At 43.1% G+C, this 19,595-nt stretch overlaps 1 protein-coding gene across 4 annotated transcripts; it reads left to right on the plus strand.

Moving 5' to 3' along the window:
* The first annotated feature begins 105 nt into the window (after positions 1–105).
* actr3b (actin related protein 3B) lies at positions 106–12,202 on the plus strand. 4 transcript variants are annotated; one of them, XM_049028634.1, is made up of 13 exons: positions 106–204; positions 285–356; positions 1,303–1,358; positions 2,173–2,297; positions 2,869–2,979; positions 3,244–3,339; positions 3,428–3,535; positions 5,066–5,209; positions 5,517–5,690; positions 7,839–7,931; positions 10,229–10,354; positions 10,833–10,916; positions 11,415–12,202. In XM_049028634.1, the coding sequence occupies exons 2-13, from the start codon at positions 313–315 to the stop codon at positions 11,508–11,510; spliced, it is 1,257 nt and encodes a 418-aa protein (XP_048884591.1). In that variant the 5' UTR covers positions 106–204; positions 285–312; the 3' UTR covers positions 11,511–12,202. The 4 variants fall into 4 exon arrangements, with proteins under 4 accessions (XP_048884591.1, XP_048884584.1, XP_048884599.1 ...); XM_049028627.1 differs by having other exon boundaries at positions 113–173; XM_049028642.1 differs by lacking the exon at positions 10,229–10,354 and having other exon boundaries at positions 121–356.
* The last annotated feature ends 7,393 nt before the right edge of the window (positions 12,203–19,595 follow it).

The raw sequence follows: 19,595 nt of genomic DNA on the forward strand, positions 1-19,595 counted from the left end.
ATAAAAAACCGGCCTCAGCGAATCCAGCGCATATCCCGCTACATCCGGGGATGGATCCAGTGCCTTTTCTCCCCCCCCCTGTCTTTCCCCCGTTCGTCTTTTTCCCCTTTGACTCGGGAAGTAATCCTGCTGTCAGATCGTTATTATAACGGTACAGGGGTGCACTCGGCACGGTAATGCAATAACCACGGAAGTCCTACTGTGGTAATAATAAATGCTTTATTATTATTCACACTATAGGTTACTGTAGCTTAATAGCTGTGTGGTAATTTATGATTTTCTAGGAGGGTCATTCATCACACCAAGCCGATCATGGCAGTTCATTTACCTCCTTGCGTCATTGACGGCGGAACGGGGTGAGTTTATTATTGCGTTTATTTAATAGTTGTTGCATGTATAATTTCTTGGTTAGATCACATATTCACATTTGAGTCTCGGGTTTAGCATTAACCGACCCGGTCATGACGCACGACTGGCGCAGTCGACCGGGACCTGCATCTGCCATGACAGCCAAGTTATTATCTGTAACAGCCCCATCCCGTAAATGTAATGCAATAATAATTATTATTATTATTAATAATAATAATAATAATAATTTGCAAGGATGCGCACCAACTAAGTTTGTCATTCATTTATTTAGCTACACTCAAACTCCAGTACTGCATGTATATGTAGTACCTACTAGCTCGTTATCGCGCGATTTTAGTTGGGTTCGTGTATTACCAATAAGTAATTATTTAAATTTGTTCATGTTTTTTGGTTCTTGGCACAATTTATAATGTCACTCGCTACCTATTAACAGATTTCGTTTGTTTACAGCGTTAAAATGGGGTCAGGTTTATTCCCTTTGGGAAGATGCACCGTCGTGTGCCAGATATGCGATGGAAATCTGCTTTCTGCTCGTCCTTATGTCTGTTAGAATTATGTCAATTACAAGTAATTTATTTGGGTTTTTATCAGCTTCGCCTACCGGAGATTAGAGAATAAATGTTGCGGTGCCCTTAACACACTGAAACGTCTTCCCATACATAATTTTTATTGTAAGGATTTTACTTACATATTGCACATGTACAAATAAAAAGATCTACAGATCTTTTTTCTTTTTTAATAAATGATGGCACTGAAATAGTGTTTGGGGCCGGTGGGGAACAAAGTCAATTAATCTGTACGTACAAATGCACCAGTACTGCGTAAAAATATGAGTAATTTGTACCTGTCATATTTGTTTTCTACGTAGTGGAAATATGGTGCAGCGGAGCGTTTAATTATTTTCTGTGTTGCTAATCTCTCCTGCGCGCTCAGATACACCAAGATCGGATATGCCGGAAATACCGAGCCCCAGTTTATCATTCCTTCCTGTAAGTATCAAGATGAATTAAGTAAGCTCACAAATATTGGACTCGGATATTCATTATAGGCCTACTCCCACTGTCTTTGTACCTTTATAAATAACTGCCCCGCACTCCGCAGCTTAATTAACTGTTGTTGTCTGGAGGTAGCAAACTGATAATGTAGCTGTGGAAACTGGGTATATAAAGGCTCAGATAGTATACCTGCCTAACCTTAATATGGAAAGTAACGAGATGTGCTTTGGAAAATAATTCATATGAAAATTGTTTAGTTGCAAGTTTTTTCGTGTTTTATTGATGCAAAAAATAAGAAAGCATTTGAGATAGTGGCATTAATTAAATTTAGCTTGCAAAACGCTAATTAAAGCTTGCGTGATAAAAGCCCATGGCTGTATCTATATTTGTTCAGAATTAATTAGGGTAGTTTGGAATGCAGATTAAGCTCTCCAGTTAAGAAACGCTAATGAGCCAAGCAAGTAAACATTTTAACGTTAGTAAACAATGCAGGTTTGACCTTTTAGGTTTGACATGGATCTTCCTCAGTCTATCTCTGTGATTAGATTGTGTTCAATAAAAGTTGTGAATATGAATTAACTCAGTAGAAAAGACCTATAACATGCACATAAGCAAGACTGCTGTTTGGAGAAGTGTTCAGTTTTATTAGCTATACAGCTATTTGTAGCTGGGGACGCTATATTGTATATAATTGGGGCACAATATTTTGTGGCACAGATTAGTTTAGACTTGAGTTCTCAGAGCTTTTTGATGGCTAGGGTAGACATCTGCCTTTTCTATGAGTGGAAGACTGCTTAAATATTTCCAGGCATCGCCATCCGAGAAACTGCTGGCGTGGGAGACCAGGCTCAGAGACGACTCGTGCGCGGGGTGGACGATCTGGATTTCTTCATTGGAGACGAAGCGATTGATAAACCCAACTATGCAACCAAGGTCGCGTGTCTTCAGTCCCATGTTGTTCTTGCTGTGACCGTAGCGGGCTCTGCGCGAAACTTTCGGAAGAGAAAAGCTACAGTTGAAATCGAATGTGTAGGGAATCGAAATGGCGTCGTGTTTTTGAAATACCTTTTCCAGTGAGCCCAAATGGTGATTAATCAGAGGATATTACTAATATGGTAATAAGGTTTCCTTAACTGACTGATTTCAGTCAACTGTAACTTCCTTATTTGTGTACTAAAAACGGAATTGAACGAGCATGCAATCTTGAATATAGAGTATGTATAGTTTTATGCCATCATGAATAACGAGAGTGCTGTGTGTTTTTAGTGAGGTGTTTCGTTGAAATTTCGAATTCCTCCTCGACACTTTGCTACTAGTAATTGGCAGTAGGTGGTGCTGTAGTTAACCCAAATGTTGGTGGTTCGAGTCCAAAGGGCGTCTTGCTCTAGTAAAAAGCTCAGCTTTATAGTTTATTTGTAAGTGGGTAAAGGAGTCAGTAAAGCATTTAAATGTCCCGTAAACCTAAATTTTAGCAGTGTACTGAATTGGTGTCCCTGCTCCACAGTGGCCGATCCGGCATGGCATCATCGAGGACTGGGATCTCATGGAGAAGTTCATGGAGCAAGTGATATTTAAGTATCTGCGAGCGGAACCAGAAGACCACTACTTCCTGATGGTAGGACCAGCCACCTCTGTCCCCAACCCTGTCCCTTTACCTGTCACGAGAGGCTTTTCAAGGGAAATATATCCCATTCATTTTGGACGTTCTTAAAGTTTATTCACTTGGCGTTCAGGTTAATCCTCTCCGTTTATTAGTCTGAGAGTTGTTGTTGTTTAAAAGTGTTCATTCATTATTACTACTTCTGAATAAAAGGCTTTTTTATTTGGGAGATGGCTTGAACCTGAGTTTAGACTCAATCTAAAAACCTCGCATCTCCAGACAGAGCCTCCACTGAACACGCCAGAGAACAGGGAGTACCTGGCTGAGATCATGTTCGAGACCTTCAACGTTCCAGGGCTCTACATCGCTGTGCAGGTATGGCACCTGATCGGAGATCAGCGTGGCACATTCTGGAATCACATGAACCCCGTTTCAGACCTGTTTTTTTTTTTCCCCTCCGTAGGCGGTGCTGGCCTTGGCTGCCTCCTGGACCTCCAGAGCCGTCGGAGAGCGTACCCTGACGGGGATCGTCATCGACAGTGGCGATGGGGTGACCCACGCCATTCCTGTGGTGAGCATCATCAGACCTTTCCCCACTCCACTGTACTTTTTGTCAGCTCACACCCTGGTATCCCTGGTAAACGCCAAAACCAGATATGAAAGCTGCATCACGCACATTTATGATCCAATGGAGGCTGATTGTATCAACTTTTCAGACAGATGCACAATACTACAATTGCGTACTATTACTACTGAGACCAAGGCGCATAGAAGAAGCTTGTCCACTTATGATTTTTCCTCTTGCTAATGACTTTGCTTGAGCCCTTCTTGATTTTTCTGTGGAAAATCTTCCCTTTTTCCTGCATGAAACAGAATGTCATTGTATACAGAGCAAGTACAACTTGGTGTTAGACATACATACAGTAGGCAAGAGCAAAGCGTGGGTTCAGATTGCAGGGTTGGCCATGTCTTCTGCACTCTTGGAGCAGGTTTTGGTTTAAAGGCGTTGCGCATGGACCTAGAACTGATATTATTATTCTGCCATCCGTAGGTCGCAAACCAACAACCTTCCGGAAACAGATTCCTAACCCACAGATTTATTGTCCCATAAATACTGCCGGCTGTAGCAGTGCGTGAGTCGCTATGTAAGTCAAGCCACAAAGCCTGCAGTGTTAAAACCATTTAATAAATTCAGTGGCACCGTGTTTTTTTTTTTAAAAAGAAGTAAATCTCAGTCCTGCTGGAATTATAAGCCCAGTAGGGGGTGTTGTCTTCCCTCTCAGAAATGTCACCTGAAGGGCAACACACGAGTCGGCGGGACGTTTAGCATCTGTCGCCTCTGTTTGTGCGGCAGCAGGCTGCTGTCGCCGTGACAACCTGTCACATCTAATCCACTCCGTTTCATTGGCTACCCAGTAGAGCATTTCCGGTGTTTTTGATTAATGGCTGCCTGAAAACTGGATTAACAACAGCACAGTGGCCCACCACTGAGAGCTGGGGACTGAAATGCGATTTATCGGCTCGTGTGGGATTACTTCTGAGGTGACTGTCAGTTGGGCATAATTGCCAAGGGGTCGTCTGTGATGTTTCGACAGCTAGGGAGAGGTGAAGAATTCATGACGGAGGGGAATCAGGGGGCTTGACAACTTTTACCATCTGAAATCTTTTAACGTTGCCACCTCCCACCTCCCCCTATGTTTCACCACAGTGACCCCCAGCCAAATATGATCTACATAACTTCCCAGATTATGTTCTTTGTAGACACGCTCACTGTAAAGATATTTGGAGACCCCTGTCCTACTTTTATACTGTCATGCCATGGTCGGGCTACCCACCAGGGACCCCCTCCCGGACCTCTGACACAAATCAGACACTGGGTGGGGGGGCTGTAATGAACGCTGAACCGTTTATGAGCTGAGCTTTAATGTATAAGACCGCATGCCTCAACCAGCAGTGGTGTTACCACCACTCCAGCCATGCATTTAGGTGCCCCCTGTTGGCCACAAACAGTCACTACATTCGGGGTGGGCCTGACACAACAGTCTCGCCTCTGACTGCAAACTGAGCGTGGCCGTGTCCCGTGTGCCCCCCCCACTCCCAGGCTGAAGGTTACGTGATTGGAAGCTGCATCAAGCACATTCCCATTGCTGGTCGGGACATAACATACTTCATCCAGCAGTTACTTCGAGAGCGGGAGGTCGGCATCCCTCCAGAACAGTCTCTGGAGACAGCAAAGGCGGTGAAGGTAGCCCTCGTCTCGCATGCCGAACACATCTGGTCCTCTCGTCTTTTCGAGGACTGCAGTCAAATGTCGCAAACCCACATCCAAAACACACTGGAAACCAGTAACAAACTGTACACTTAGGTGCTTTCAGCGGCTTAAAAAGCCAAAAACACTCATTAAGAGGAACCTTCTACACATATGGGCCAAACATGTGTTACATTTTTTGATATTAAGTGCTAAAAATGCACATTGATTTTATCTTCGTAAGATTTACGTTGCCCTGAATAATTTTGCTGTGTTTGATGGTTTATCCCCCCACACCCATTAGGAGAGATACTGCTACATCTGCCCTGACATCGTAAAAGAATTCACAAAATATGATACGGATCCTGGGAGGTGGATCAAGAAGTACAGGGGGATCAATGCTATAAGCAAGAGCGAATTCCTCATAGACGTCGGCTACGAGCGTTTCTTGGGACCCGAGATCTTTTTTCACCCCGAGGTAAATTCCCTCTCTTTTTTTGCCCCTCCTCTACCTCCAACTCCCTCCCTCCAGGACAGTTACGCGGGGCTTCAATTACATGCCTCATTTCATAATTAAGACAAGAACATAGCATTTCAGAGCCGGCGAGGGTCAAACGCGGCTCGCAGTCAGAATGGACTCATTCATGTTTTTTTATTTTTTTTTTTATTTTTTACATGTAACCTTAACTTTGCTGAAAGGTTGTGATTAGTGGTCTACACCATGCCTGTTTGTCATTACAGTTTATTATAAAATGATGCTTATTTTAATTGTATGTATGTACAGTCGACCCTCATTTATCGCGGTTAATCAGTTCCAGACTATACCGTGATAAGTGAATTTCCGTGAAATGGGATTCTTTATTTATAAACTGAATATTTTCATAGTTAGAGCATAGATAACCTGTTTACGACCTTCTAAATACGGTTTTTAATATTATTAGAACCCTCTAGACATGAAATAACACCCTTTAGTCACCATTACTTTTATGATTGCTGGACATGGAAGTAGGAATGGGGAGACGAGGAATCAGGATCAAAGGGTTTATTTGGAATCACTTCAAATGCAGGACACAGGAACATGTAACATCAAAACGTCAGTGACAGACCTGGGGTTACAGACTCTGACGTGGACTTAAATACACCGGATGAATCAAACTGACAGGAAACAGCTGGCAACTGTCAGGGCTGCACATGTGGTGAACAAGGGGGCGTGGCATACAAGAGGATCCTACAGGCAGGTCATGACAATTACACTGGTATTACCCAATATATTAGACAAAATAAGACATAATAGGCATTACAAAATCATGTGATTATTATTGTACATTTAATTACGAAGCGCAAAGATGCCTCCGATGCGTAGCGATGTATCTCCATTTTTAATGAATATACAAAAAAACGTAATAGAGTGAAACCGCGAAGGTCGAATCGCGAAGTGGCGAGGGACGACTGTATTCACATATATTTATAAATTTACACACACACGCACACTAGGTGGACGAAATATTGGAAACAAAGGGAATGTTGAAGTGGCTAAAACAATAATTGTAAGTGCAACAGCAAAGCTGAAGTCCTCTTACATTGAATCGCAGCCTTTGTCAGCTGTAAAAGAGGCCTGACTGCCACACATTGACACATGAGTTTTTAAAGACGCACACCAGTCACAAAAACTGCAAAAATGATTTTACATGTGCCGACTTGCTTAACACCGCAATTAGCTAAATTGTTAATCACTAACTGGTGCAAAGGCATCAGAAATGACTGACTCAGAGCCTCTGTAATGTGGTCCCCATAAAAATTGTATGTCCCAAGCTTAACGGAGCTGGAGTTTATCAAAGAGACGCAGCTCGGAAACTGCTCATATCCAAGGACGATGCGCAAAGTCGCATAACTTGGTGTAAGAAACACAAAACCCAAGTCCTTGAGCGATGGAACTAAGTGATGCGGCCTAATGAGTCATCTTTCACCCTGCATCCTACATCTGGACAGGTTTTCCTTTGGAAAGAGCAGAAGCTCGATATGGGGCATCTGTAATAGGACAAGCAGCCATCTAGTGGGAATCATTATGTCCAAAGTTTGCACTACATGGTTGCATAATGGAATAAGAGGGAGCGTGAGGCTGTTGTACAGGACCAGGTGCGCCCCATGGTGCCAGCGCTGTTCTCTCATAATGTTCCCAGGTTACACCCCCACACACATCGTTAGGCATCTCCAAGAGGGTCTGTGACACTCATGCCCACCAGAGCAGAGCGTGACGTAGATTCCCGTCTCATTCATCCTTCAAAGAACTGGAGGCTTTTCCGGTTGAACATTGATCCAGTATCTCCAGGGGCGGGGTTATTGTTTCTGGGGCGCCACTCAAAAAGTTACTTTTCAGCCCCCGTCCCCCCAGTGCAGTGACTGTTTATGGCCAACAGAGGGCCCCACACAAATACTGCCACCGAATAAGCTGCTGCACACAATCCAGGGTGTGTATGTCAGCACTCTAAGAAGGATTGAAGCTGTCCTGTTTATTAGGAAATTCTGTTATCTTGTTCCCTTTCTGTATCTACTGTGTGGTTCATGGATGCTGTAACCCTGCTGATTGCAAATGAAGCGTAATATTACCCTTTCTTATATTCTCCAGTTCGCCAACCCTGACTTCATGCAGCCCATCTCCGACGTGGTGGACGAGGTCATACAGAACTGTCCGATTGACGTGCGGAGGCCCTTGTACAAGGTACAGTTTCAGGGCGCAGGGTGTGGGAATCACGGAGGGAGGGGGTGTGATATGCTGATGCTGATCCCGTAATGGCGAGTAGGTGGCAAGTCTGACTGAATGGCAGTTTAATGTTGGTCTTATTTATTCACTCATTTATTGACCGGTAGCTGTGTCAGTTGTGCCTCACACAATGATCAAAAATATATTCAGAAAGTTTATTACATTTATATTATCTAGTAGATGCTTTTATCCAAGCAGGTGGGGTTAAGAACCTTATTCAGGTGCCTTAGGTGAGATTTATATGCCGTCCTGCTGCACTGGACTGAAGCCTGTGTGTTTCACCCTCCATGGCAGCTAGGGGGCAGTGTGTGCTTTATCAATGAGCTGCATGCGCTTGGCTGCTTTTCAGTGTGAACGCCAGCAAGAACGGGATGGGATGGGCATCCCTTTAGCTGGGGGGTGCTGCGATTTCATGGGTCTGACTGGTCCTTATGGGTCAGTGTGTAGGCACTGCCATCAGGACAGTTAGCATCTCTGAGTCATGGACTAGAGGTGACATTTTCCATTTGTCTGCCGTAAATAGAAAAAAATAACATTTGTGCTTTGAGCCTTGGCCTCCACCATGAATGATCACTTTCTGTACTTATTTTATGGATTCATACAGACAGTAGAACAGGGCCTCTGGTAGTTTGAGACTAAGTTTGCCTTCGCTGCACCAATGTTTTTATTCCGCTAATTGTTTCGTAATATATGACTAAACGGGTTTATCATGCTGTCGGTCTGTTCCCAGACAGGCCGTATCCCGCTGGTGTTTTCTCCAGACACCAGTTATAGCCATCTGCACATCTGCGTTAGTGGGGGGCAGCTGGAATTTGCTAGAAAAAAATGCTTGAAATGTTTACTTATGGGCTTCTTATGAGGAGACCCAGACCACAACACCGTAGATGTAAATAACTGGGCGTATGCGAAAAGCCCCCCCACCGCGTGTCTCGAACCCGGCAGGTCTCTGTCTGTCGAGATAGCGAGCCTGAACAGCAAAGTCAATCACTACAAGTCTCCAGCTGACAAAATAAGTGCAGCCAGTGAACATGTCTGCCGATACCACCGAGGCACGGTAAGGCGTCTTGTCACAAATGACAAAGTTGGTTGTCAGCCATTAAATCGGTTGCCGTGGCGACTTGTGGACCCCATAGCCCCTTCAACCAGCAGGAGTGAATATCGATGAAGAAAAAGGGGCCGTGACCAAACAACTTCAGTATAATGCGGCATGGTAACACCCCCCCCCCCCCCCCCCCCGCATGAAGGATGCATGGCAAATCTACATTGTTGGAGGATGTCAATATTTAATTTTGTTAAGGGAGAGTTTCCAATTCCCCCCCCCAAGTAGTCCGGTCTCGCAAGGTTTCGCTAATTACCTTCGTTAGGAGGTTGCCGCTGTGATGGACTCGGGATATCAGCATCTTTTGTTTTGCATCGGAAGAAAAGCAGCACTTGGGTTTCTTGTGTGGGCCTGTGTAGTTTAATGTGTGGCGTGAGAGTGGGGAGATTCACTACTAGACCATGAGTTTAAAATCTGTATTTGAGACCGTTTTCTAAGTAACTTTAATTACAATACTGCGCGACAGTCTTCAGCGGTAAAAGCAAATAATGTTTAAATGATCTTCATGTTCATGTACACCTGTGATATTATGTCTGTCAAAGTCTGTCAGCTTAGCCATTTCAGAACCTCTGCTAATGTCCCCTCCGTTTTTGCACCTACATACCCATGCATTTTCTTCACTCCACCTTGTTCAGCTATTCAATACCTCATTGACTTTTTAAACTAATTAAATTAATTAATTAAGTGAACTGGTGGTGACGTTTAACAAATAGACTTAATGGCTGTGGTGCCCCTGAGGAGAGGTTTGGTGATCTAGTTATCCAACAGGATATCAGTACGTTATTGGAGAACCGAAGAAATTCTTGTTTGTTTTTATTTTGTTACTGTTAATTTGCATGTGTTAGTGATTTTATTTATTTATTTTTTTGTTCTGAGCAAATATACACTTACTGCCTAGAAAAATTGCTTTAAATATTTCTTTAGGTTGCCTAAGACTTTGGTACAGTACTGTACTTTAGGATATTTTTACTGGTGAAGCTCGAGGCTGCAGAAGTTCTGGATGTTCTCTCGTCATCGTTGAGCCTCCAGCTGTATGCGACCTTCTCCAGGGCTCTGCTACGACCCAGCTCTGCTGTGTCAGCCATCCCCAGTCTGAGCTGCATGTGGCGTTGTGTTCTCCAGCTGACGGGCAGCACTCCGTTCTCCCATGTTACAGAACATCGTCCTCTCCGGAGGCTCTACCATGTTTAGGGACTTTGGGAGACGTCTGCAGAGAGACCTGAAGCGAGTTGTGGATGCTCGGCTGAAGCTCAGCGAGGAGCTCAGTGGGGGGAAGATAAAGGTACGCTTCCCCAGATGGGCCGATCAGAACATGGCTGCCGTCTTGTTCGACAGGAACAGAGGAGAAACTCCAGTGATTCCTCTGCTTGGCGCTGTGAAAACCCAGGAGCCTCACGCTCACTGAGGACGGGTCGGCGCGTTTCGCAGGTGTTTACCTTCGCGAGGAAATTCGAGCTGACGAGTTTGAACCCAAATCCCAGCCCACGTGTTACCAGCTCTTCCCTGAGAAAATGAAAACTCACCTAATAAGCTGCGGGAAGGATCCAGCCGTATATTAATTTCCCAAGATGCGTTGTGACATGAACTGCAGTATTTTTATAAAGCTTGAGTGAATATTGAATTTATTAAAATTTTTTACATAAAAAAACCAATTACCTGAAAAAAAGTTTCAGTGTAGCACATTGCAATCGTGGGCAGTGGGCACACTGGCACCTAGAGGTCTGGGGTGGAAGTGCGTCATTCTGCTCTCTCTGTTGCAGCCCAAGCCTATGGAGGTGCAGGTGGTGACGCACCACATGCAGCGCTATGCCGTCTGGTTCGGGGGCTCCATGCTGGCCTCCACTGTGAGTACAGATCCGAGGGGAGGGGGTTTTTGCCCCTGACGTATGATAATGCGGGTGGGTCACCGAGCGTTTGAGGTCAGAATTTATATCGTCTGAAGCCACAAAATTCTGCAGTTTTTACCAAAAGTCTGTCATGGTTGCAATGGAATTGCAGCAAAAATGGGCTAAAGAGATCCAACATATTCTTTTATACGTAAAAAATAGCTAATTTGAAATTTCAACCTACATAGAAAGATGCACTGATTGTACTGACCTGAAGTTTTTTTATAATTAGTAAAATCTTGCAGTTACCAGTTATGCTGTGTGTTTTTTGTTGTTGTGAGTGATATGGTCAGTTTTTTGGCTCAGTAAGTTTTCAGCTGAACAAACCAGCAGCCTGAGCTTCCTCAGAATCGATTACTTACAGAAACTCCCGACTCCCCCCCCTCCTAGAAAAGCTTAATATCGGGAGGCACAGAGACTCGCCCACTAACGGCTGCACCCTCTGCTTCCCGGCAGCCCGAGTTTTTTCAGGTCTGCCACACCAAGAAGGCCTACGAGGAGTACGGGCCGAGCATCTGCCGGCACAACCCCGTCTTCGGCGTCATGTCGTAACCCTGGGAGGTGCCCCCCCCCCCCCGCAGGAGAGCCGGCTGGCCGTGACCACCGACCAAGCACCATGGGGAGGGCGTGGGGCGCCCTCTGGCTGTGGACGGGAGCTCGCAGGAGGGATTTTGGGTGAAGCCATACACTGACGACTGTTCTCCCGGCATAAATGTCACAAATGTTTTTTTTTCTTGTTCCATAATGTCTCACAGCCCCTGTTTGTAGGAGAACTGCGGTCTAAAACAGGGGGCGTCCTGTTTTAGTTTTGTAAGCGTTCTCTTTAAGTTATTAATGAAATATCACCCCTTCGGATTGTATACAAACTGTATATACAATATATAAATGCACATATATACATATAAATTTAAAAGTATTTGAGAATTAGTTTATATTTGTATTAAAGACTATAGTTTATCAAAATCTGGTGGTTATTAAAGGAATGTACGCTAAATGTCAGAGTATAATGTGATGATGCTGTGCATAGTTTGGGTTCATATTTAATATTTTTGTTTGTCATTCATTGTTTTAAAGGGAGATTGATAATATATAAGACTTAATATATGCATATTTATTTTATTGTATTATTTATGTTTAGATTTTTTTTGGATTTGCTGTATTAGGACATAAGTTATCGTTTGAGGAGTTGTGTGCGAAACAGCTGTTTGGGGCTGGTCGAAAATAAAATAAAAACCTCAAGTCGATATTTGGGCGTGTAGTGTTAGATTGACTACGTGACGGATTCCATCCTGAAAGAGTAAAGACAAGCGTAACACGTGAGTGACATTTCCGCACCGCTGTGCGTCTTTACCGGACGGATGCGATGCTCTTAAGAGGTCACCATTCCCGCCGTTCCACCTCCCGCCACGTGCTCCTGCCGCTGTGAGCGTGAAGCTTCCGATTTGTCCTTGGCCGGGAGCGGGAGCCGGCCCCGCTGAGTGGCGGTACGCTCCGTATTGACGGATTAGCTTTGCCCTTCAGCTCCCCTGCCTCGCCGAGCGTGTGCCAGCAGCCCTCTCAGTGGGTCGTTCGGAGAGAGATCCTAACCGTCCTGATGGCAGTGCCTACACTGTCAGGACCAATCAGAATGTGACTCCAAAACAACAACAAAAAACAATGAATTCCTTCAGTCCAGTGGTACCTGTAGAAAATATTGATTGGGGTGACCATCAGGGGGCAGTATCCTTATGGCCATGGCCATGCTGCAAGGTGTGTTTTCTATGGCTCCGCTTAGAAAATAAAATAATCCATAGTTTCTTTTTATTTGGGGTGTTAAAACCTCTGTTTCAACCCCTAATTAACACCAAAATGGCAACCCATAGCCTCACAGAGCATGTTGAGAAGTTATTTTACCTCATGGACCCTGTGGTAGTGACATTTAGCTTACATTTATTTGGTGGACTCTTCTGCCCAAACAGACATACATTTCTTTTTAGCGAAAGCAGGCTCAGACAGCTAATGGAATGATGGGGGGTAGAGGGTCTTGCTCAAGGGCTCAACAGTGAAATTACTCTGCCAACTATGGGATTGAAATGAATGACCTTCTAATCACAGACATTGTAGCCTAACTGACTGCTCCGGAATGTGGCTTATCGGACACCTTTGACGTGGGTTGTCGTCGGGGGGGGGGGGGCAGTATGATGGTAGGATACGTCATCAGCCTCAGAAGAGACAGTATTGTCTTGCATTGCGTCTAATGGATCCTGTGTCAAATCCATTAGGCGTCCAAGCAGGATGCTCTCAACCCCAGACTCATCTGCTATTTTTAACCTCATACCTTTAAAGCTGGAACACCCACGTTCCTCTTTACCTTCTGCTGATGCCCCCTGGATGGCTCCGGTGGCACGTCAGATTCCGGAAATGTTTTCGCGATGCGACAGGTGTAGGAAATCATTATTCCCGTCAATTCAGCAGCCGACTAACAGTTAAATAACGCAGTTCTTTGAGAATGCCACAGGGAAATATTTTAACAGTGAAGGAATCAATAAGTTGTTAGGTTGAAAGGGCCCCAGTGTTTCTGATATTATAAACAACACCCGTGGGAGGAGGAATAAGTCTCAAAGAACAAAGGAGATCCGACTAGGTTCATTGGTCAGTGTTTTTCAGTGACGGAATTACAGAGATGAACCAGAAGGTAAAGCATTATGCCAACTGGGTTTTGGTAAACAACTTGGTTGCCAGGAGCCCTTTAAGAAATCCAGTTCAGAATGATGCAGGTCTGTTGAGGAGGCTCTGGCTGCAGGTCCACTGTGAGACGCATCCACTGACAGACTGGAAGTCCACTGTTGTGCCACTGCTGCGTTTTTGTTCAGCCGATATGGCAGATGTTTTTGCTATCTGCTATGTTTTAATCCATAATGAATTTTATTTAAAAAACAATTTTTACAGTTATTGTTTGTTATGTTGCATAAATGGGGCCACTACGCACTCTACCAATTAATGTTTGAGTTTTACATAATGTTGTAACATTTAGGAATGGCTGCTTAAAGGAAGGTATCTCTTTCTTTGTAGGTTATGTTACTGCTGTATAATGGTTAACTTAAATTTGTCTGAGATGATGCTGAATATTACGGGTTAAGATAAACACACGCTGCTCCAATGTCTGTCTTGTTTGTTGCTGTTACCTCTGTATTCTTGACATAATACTTTTAGTGCTATTGGGATTGCTGGTTTGCTGTTGATTGGTTGAGATTATGGTGTTCATGTGTATTTTTTATTTAGGTCTATATCCATCCATCCATTCTCTGTAACTGTTTGTCCTATTCAGGGTCACGGGGGGTCTGGAGCCGATCCCGGAGCCTAAAGGCGCAAGGCAGGGCACAACCCAGGATGGGGCACCAACCCGTCGCAGGGCACACTCACGCACTTAACTGCGCCACCGTACCACCTCTAGACCGATACCGCTGTGTGTGTGTGTATATATATGAGATATATATGTGTGTATGTGTCTGTGTGTGTGTATATACACACACACACACAGACACATACACACATATATATCTCATATATAAATTCAGTTATGTGGCTGCAACTGGAGAGAGGTTTCTAGTAAACTGCATATTCTGCAAAATTTTAATGATTATTGAAAACATTACATAACATGATGGAGAGTTGAATGCATAAAATAAATACTATTTAAGCACACACATCACAAGGAAACAAAACTTTTATTTATAATAATTCGTACAGCACAAAATGATTAAATATAAACATAAAAACTATAGCACAGAAAAATCCAATAATACTATTGGATGAAATGGCCATGAGCTGCGGACTAGAGATCTTGACCCTGAGGAGTGAAAAAATACTTAATTTCCTTCTGTTGCAAATCTTAAGATTTCGAAAAGAAAACAACTTCCTTTCTCATGCATTCATCAACACACACACAACACATTTAAGGTTTTGTGGTATGTTGGTCCATGGAAGTATCCCGCTCTCGCTGCTGCTGCTGCTTCTGTCAGACCATGTACATATGCAAGGACACATATTATGGCTTAAACAAAGATAAAATATGGACATAGGTTCATAGTACTTTTTGTCATATTCAATAACATTCCCTTAACAGCTGTAATATACATTAATAACAAACATTATATAATAATAACAAACATTATAATTGTATAATCATGTAATGTTTGTTATTAATGTATATTAAAGCTGTTAAGGGATGTTAGGATGTTAAGGTGTACTTGCATGCTGCTTATGAATGTTCTATGAATGCATTATGAAGGTGCACTGAATGTTCTACAGTCATGGCTGAAATCATTGGTACCCCAGGAATTTTTCCAGAAAATTGCTACAATTACAAGTGTTTTGGTGTACACTTGTTTATTTCCATTATATGCATTGGAACAACAGAAAAAAACGAAAAAAAGACACAATTTCACACAAAACTCAAAAACTGGGCCACACAAAAATATTGGCACCCTCAGCTTAACATTTACTTGCACACCCTTTGGAAAAAATAACTGAAATCAGTCGCTTCCTATAACCATCAGCAAACTTGTTACACCTCTCAACTGGGATTTTCGACCACTCTTCTTTTGCAAACTGCTCAAGGTCTCTCAGATTTGAAGGGTGACTTCTCCCAACAGCAATTCGGATATCTCTCCATAAGTGTTCAATCCGATTTAGATCCGGACTCATTGCTGGCCACTGCATGAATGCATAATGAATGCAATATGAAGGTGCACTTAATGTAAAGTGTTACCGAACATCCATTATGAATTTTATTTTATTTCCAGGGAAATGTATTGTCCAGGACTGAGTTGAAGTACTGCTACAAACTATCTATTTGCTGATCATCCTCAAGGTGCACAGGCATCTGCTTCCTAGCTTCCAGCACACCATCTCACACCATACAGATGAAACACGTCTTCCAGTGATGTCCTAAATTCATAGAATGTTATGTCATGATTTATAACAGTGTCCCCAAAAAAATCATTACAAATACAAAATCATGACCAAGAAAACTATTAGACAGCATACAAGAGGACAAGCCTGTGCTTCTTGTTGTGTAATTATGTCGTGAAGCAGTGTTTCACTGTCCTGTACCCAGGAAGCCCTGGCAGGTTCAGCCTCCTTGTTGGTCTCCATTTGCCATTCTGCATCTGACTGAAATCTGTTTCATCGTAAAGAAAGTGTCCTTATTTCTGTAATACATCTCAGTGTAAAACACTATGCTTGAAATACATACTTTTCCAGACCACTGCTCATCTGGGTGAGGCACCACCATCTCCAGATCTTGGGCATGTCAAACTGAAGACAAAAACCATGCAGTCAAAATGCTTGAAAGGACCCTTTTTATTGTATAGAAAATGATGCAACATTTTACAGCATTGCAAAGAATTTCATGTTAGTGAAGTACTTAAAGCAGTAAAATGGATTGGCTCCCCCAAGGCCATGTAGAGTGCATACTGAGAAAAGGAGGGGAGGGGAGGGGAGGGGAGAGGAGGGGGTAAAAACTTCAATAAATTCACTATATCACAAGTGTTACGCCCAGCCATTCAATTTAGTCTGTCTTACCATCAACATGAACAGACCACAGTCCACAGATCTGTTGAGGAGTATCCTGCAATATGATATTAATGAAGACAGCTGTTCCAATTCCAATATAAAAGTAACAATATAAAATGGTGAAATCCACTTCACCTTCATTTTCAGCATTTTCCAGTGTCCTGGGCTTATTTAGTTTGCCAAATAGAAATTTGGAATTGCCAGGGGCATTATAACTACAGCTTTTCATGTAAGCGGGATTAAAACTTTATGTAGGAATTAATCGATACATGAAACACCTTTTGTCACATGCATGGGCACACACACACACACACACACACACACGAGTTCTGGTCTACAGCCACAGGAATCTGTTCCGCATTGACTCAACATCTGTAGTACATTAAATTTGGTGCAGCATCTATCCAATTATTCTCTTTATATGCAAGGCATAAATCTATGTGGAACATTTAGTATCAATATGGTAAATAATACCATTCCTATAAGTGAACACTGATGTGAAACCACGCAATTTGCTAATGTGCTAATGCACGGGGATTTTTTTAACGAAACAGCCTGTAACAAACGACGTAACGATCATCTCCGTACCCATGAAGGTTTCTAGAGTCAAAAGCGTGGATGAGCCTCAGTTTTGGATTCATTACCTGCACAACGAATTTCATTTCATGCACAACAAAGTAACAGGTCAATGCATAGATACGGTGCAGGTGCAGAATGAGCAAAACACAACAATGCAAACTAAACATATAAATCAGTGACTGTTAAAAACACAAAAACGGAAAAGCACTTACACAGAGTGTCCAGCGGCTGGCCTAGTGGCCTAGCTGCTCGGACGGGAAAAGGGTTCGGTCCTGCGATCCACGTCCACCTGTTGCTTGGGTATGCTTTGTTATTTAATTAGTAATTAGTAAAGACAAGGTACACACTTATTCATATACAAATGCCATGCACACAGTATTAAAAAGTGTTTACTTACTGGGAAAGACAGGAAATGCTTTTGATTGTATGAAGGTCACCTGGTGACCACACAGGCATCGGCTGCCAACACACATTCTCCCTATGAATTAGACGGTTAGAACAAATTAAGTAAAATATTTTGTGCATGTGGAAAATGGAGAATCATTAAGCATTCCGATGTATTCATGATAGCTAATACTGTGAATGCCGTTTTAGTGTCCGGTTAAATCAATAAATGGTCATTAAAAACCTTTGTGATGTCATCTGGACAATAATCTTCATGCAGCAGCTGGCAATCTAAAATACAAATATTTGACATACCATAATGTTGTATTGCCACAGCTGGCAAACACATATTAGAGCCCATGTAGTGTTGCCTCTGACTCCTCTGGCAAGCAAATGGTCAGGAAGTGTTTTCTCCACGAGACTGCAGACTCTACCTGGTATAAAGGCTCATTGAGGCTTCCTTTGGAATCCAGAATATCTACCATCTGACACAATGGAATAAGTGAGCATCACCAATAAATCCGTTACATTTTTACTGAATACATATTATACACTATATTGCCAGAAGTATTGGGACACCTGCCTTTACACACACAGGAATATTAATGACGTCCCATTCTTAATGGGCTTTAATATGGAGTTGGCCCACCCTTTGCAGCTATAGCAGCTTCCACTCTTCTGGGAAGGCTGTCCACAGGGTTTAGGAGTGTGTTTATGGGAATTTTTGACCATTCTTCCAGGAGAGCATTTGTGAGGTCAGGCACTGATGTGGGACGAGAAGGCCTGGCTTGCAGTGTCTGCTCTAATTCATCCCAAAGGTGTTTTGTCGGGTTGAGGTCAGGGCTTTATGTGGGCCAGTCAAGTTCCTCCACACTCACTCACCCATGTCTTTATGGGCCTTGCTTTGTGCACTGGTGCACAGTCATGTTGGAACAGGAAGGAGGCATCCTTAAACTGTTCCCACAAAGTTGGGAGTATCCCCCCTCCACCAAACTTTACACTTGGCACAGTGCATTCAGGCAAGTACCGTTCTCCTGGCAACTGCCAAACCCAGACTCATTCATCGGATTGCCAGACAGAGAAGCGTGATTCATCACATTGGACTCCATTGCTCTAGAGTCCAGAGGCGACGTGCTTTACACCACTGCATTCGACGCTTGGTGATGCAAGGCTTGGATGCAACTGCTCAGTCATGGAAACCCATTCCATATCGTTCTTGAACTAATCTGAAGGACACATGAAGTTTGGAGGTCTGTGGCTATTGACTCTGCAGCCAGTTGGCGACTTCTGCACACTGTGTGCCTCAGCATGCGTTGTCCCCGCTCTGTGATTTTACGCAGCCTCCCACTTCGTGGCTGAGCTTCTGTTGTTCCCTATTGCTTCCACTTTGTTATAATACCAATAACAATTGACCGTGGAATATTTAGTAGCGAGAAAATTTCACCAATGGACTTATTACACAGGTGGCATCCTATCACGGTACCATGCTTGAATTCACTGAGCTCCTGAGAGTGACCCATTCTTTCACAAACGTTCGTAGAAGCAGTCTGCATGCCTAGCTGCTTCATCTTATACACCTGTGGTTATGGAAGTGATTGGAACATCTGAATTCAATGATTTGGAGGGGTGTCCCAATACTTTTGGCAATATAGTGTAGGTCTGGCATAATACATACCATGGTTTCTGCATGTTGTCTCCTTCCCAAATAGCAGCTGTGAGCTGGTCAACAGCTCCCCTGGCACCTTGTGGTTCAATTGTAGATCGAATGAAGCATGTGACGTCACATTGCATCATAACATCTTAATTGCTAGTGAAGGAATAATAGAATATATTTTTTATGATCATCTATCCTCCTTACTTACAAAAAGCATACAGTTGGCCTTAAACAAAGATCAAAATATACAGACAGTACCTAACTTGGTAAACACAAACAGGGAACCCAATTAATGCTCTTTGTTAGATCTAGTTAAATAAACACTGTTATGAGAACTTCATATCTTCTTCATACACCAGAGTTCACAAAATTAAAAAAACAAACAATTGGGTTAATATAATTACACAGACCAAATTCTACAATGAACATGCCTTTGAATGAAATTGTGTTTTTTGAGTGTAGGT

This window comes from Brienomyrus brachyistius, chromosome 1, assembly GCF_023856365.1.
Source record: "Brienomyrus brachyistius isolate T26 chromosome 1, BBRACH_0.4, whole genome shotgun sequence".
Classification (NCBI taxonomy): Eukaryota; Metazoa; Chordata; class Actinopteri; order Osteoglossiformes; family Mormyridae; genus Brienomyrus; species Brienomyrus brachyistius.